Below are 1977 nucleotides of genomic sequence, written 5' to 3' on the forward strand. Positions count from 1 at the left end.
CATTAGTAGTAAATCAAGACTTCGCAAGTTCTCTTGTAAAATAAAATAATAAAAAACAACTTGGAATAAACTACAGAAAACGAGTAAAGAACTCTCAACATTAGGCTACTAAAAAGGTCAGTTTAATCTCGCAAAAACTCCCGTTAATAAAAAATCTGACTACACTGCACAATTAATCCCTTACACTGCATCTTTGTTGTTTATGATGAATTCGGTGCTTGCGCATACACTGCTTTTATTATTATTGCAGCTTAAATGTTCAAATTGCTGCAGTACTCAGACTTTGCCACAAGGAAAAGTGCGTACGCCTGCTCAGACGCTGACGTGGCGGTAAGTACTTTTCCACGTCAAAGACCGTTTTTATAAATACGAACGTTGCCGTGGATTTTAGCGTACGCACACTCTAAGATCAAATCTGTGTGTACGCACATTTTATAAATGAGGCCCCAGCTCTTTAAACCTGATGGTCCTGAATGTCAGAGGCCCAAAGACAAGGTACATCTATACCAGGCAAAGATTTTACAATAACAAGATTGTAAGATTCCTGGGTAAACTGACACAAAACAAAACTAGATCACTCCTATTATAAGTTCGTGCTTCAAAACACCTGGCTGATTTAAACAAGAAATTACTGCTATTAATGTTGTAGATTTTCAACTAAGTATAGTGGTAGAAATGATTTTATTTACAACTATCAAATTGATAACATCAAGTACTATTTATCCTAAACATTTAAACTTTGTTGCATCAAAGAGCAGTTTGTAAGGACTGAATTAAATGACTTTGGGTGTTAAACTAGGTTACAGTCACAAATACCTGAATGCATACCTGAAGTACCAGCAGCACTTCGAGTGGACAAATGATTTTAGTGCAGTCAAAGTGCAAACACTTACCGTTCTCCACGTCGAGCGGACAGGAGCTCATTATGTCCATGGATCTCACAGTGCTGTACCCAACACTGAAATGAACAAACGGCAGGTGAGAGGAGGAGAAGACGGCAGGCAGACAGACAGGAAGTGGACAGGGAGGACAGACACTCACGTGTTGGTTTTCTGAGGAGCAGATTTCTCCTCTTGCAGGAAGAGAGTGTTGCTGTAGGATGTGGCAGGTTTACTCGCGCGCGTGGAGGAGAAGCTGGTGGGAGACGTGGCTGCAACATGGTGTCCAGGTCTCACTGGCTTAGCTACAGCGGTCACACACAAAACAGAACAAAAAGATTATTCATATAATCTTGTCTGCTGCTTCCTCATGGAGTTTTTGTTCTCTTCCACTGTTTAGTGGTGGCTCAAAAGACAATCAATATTCAGTCAATTGTATTGGTTTACCTGAACATGAGTATATCAATCAAGAACACTGAATAATTGAATTAAATTGAGCAGAATAATTACATAATGACCATGATATTATAATAATGACCCTGGACCACAAAACCAGTCATAAGGGTAAATTTTTCAAAATTGAGATTTATAGATCAGCTGAAAGCTGAATAAACGAGCTTTCCATTGATGTATGGTTTGTTATGATAGGACAATATTTGGCTGAGATACAACTATTTGAAAATCTGGAATCTGAGGGTGCAAAAAAATCTAAATAATGAGAAAATCATCTTTAAAGTTGTCCAAATGAAGTTCTTAGCAATGCATATTACTAATCAAAAATTAAGTTTTGATATATTAACAATAGGAAATGTACAAAATATCTTCATGGAACATGATCTTTACTTAATATCCTTAAAAATGTATAATTTTGACCCATACAATGTATTGTTGGCTATTGCTACAAATATACCCCAGCAACTTAAGACTGGTTTTGTGCTCCAGGGTCACACATTGTGAAAGTCAATGGGAATGGAAACTGTTGGTTACCAGCATTCTTCAAAACATCTGCAAGAATTGTTAATGGAATAAAAATTGGAAGCAGAACCATTCATTTCGATGTGGGTTTCATCTCTTTGTGATCTTGTCCAGATTCGAGCTC

The 1977-nt window shown here is 37.5% G+C and overlaps 1 protein-coding gene across 1 annotated transcript in view; it reads right to left on the reverse strand.

Moving 5' to 3' along the window:
- LOC107753414 (kinesin heavy chain-like) overlaps nt 1-1977 on the reverse strand; it is a 31258-nt gene that overhangs the window by 2132 nt on the left and 27149 nt on the right. Inside the window, exons 25-26 of the mRNA XM_016569548.1 lie at nt 1042-1183; nt 894-958 (exon numbers count right to left, since the gene is read on the reverse strand). Of these exons, the coding sequence (XP_016425034.1) occupies nt 894-958; nt 1042-1183 (207 nt within the window). The remainder of the gene's footprint in view (nt 1-893; nt 959-1041; nt 1184-1977) is intronic.

The sequence above is a fragment of the Sinocyclocheilus rhinocerous genome, unplaced genomic scaffold, assembly GCF_001515625.1.
Source record: "Sinocyclocheilus rhinocerous isolate Xijiao unplaced genomic scaffold, SAMN03320098_v1.1 scaffold5187, whole genome shotgun sequence".
Lineage (NCBI taxonomy): Eukaryota > Metazoa > Chordata > Actinopteri > Cypriniformes > Cyprinidae > Sinocyclocheilus > Sinocyclocheilus rhinocerous.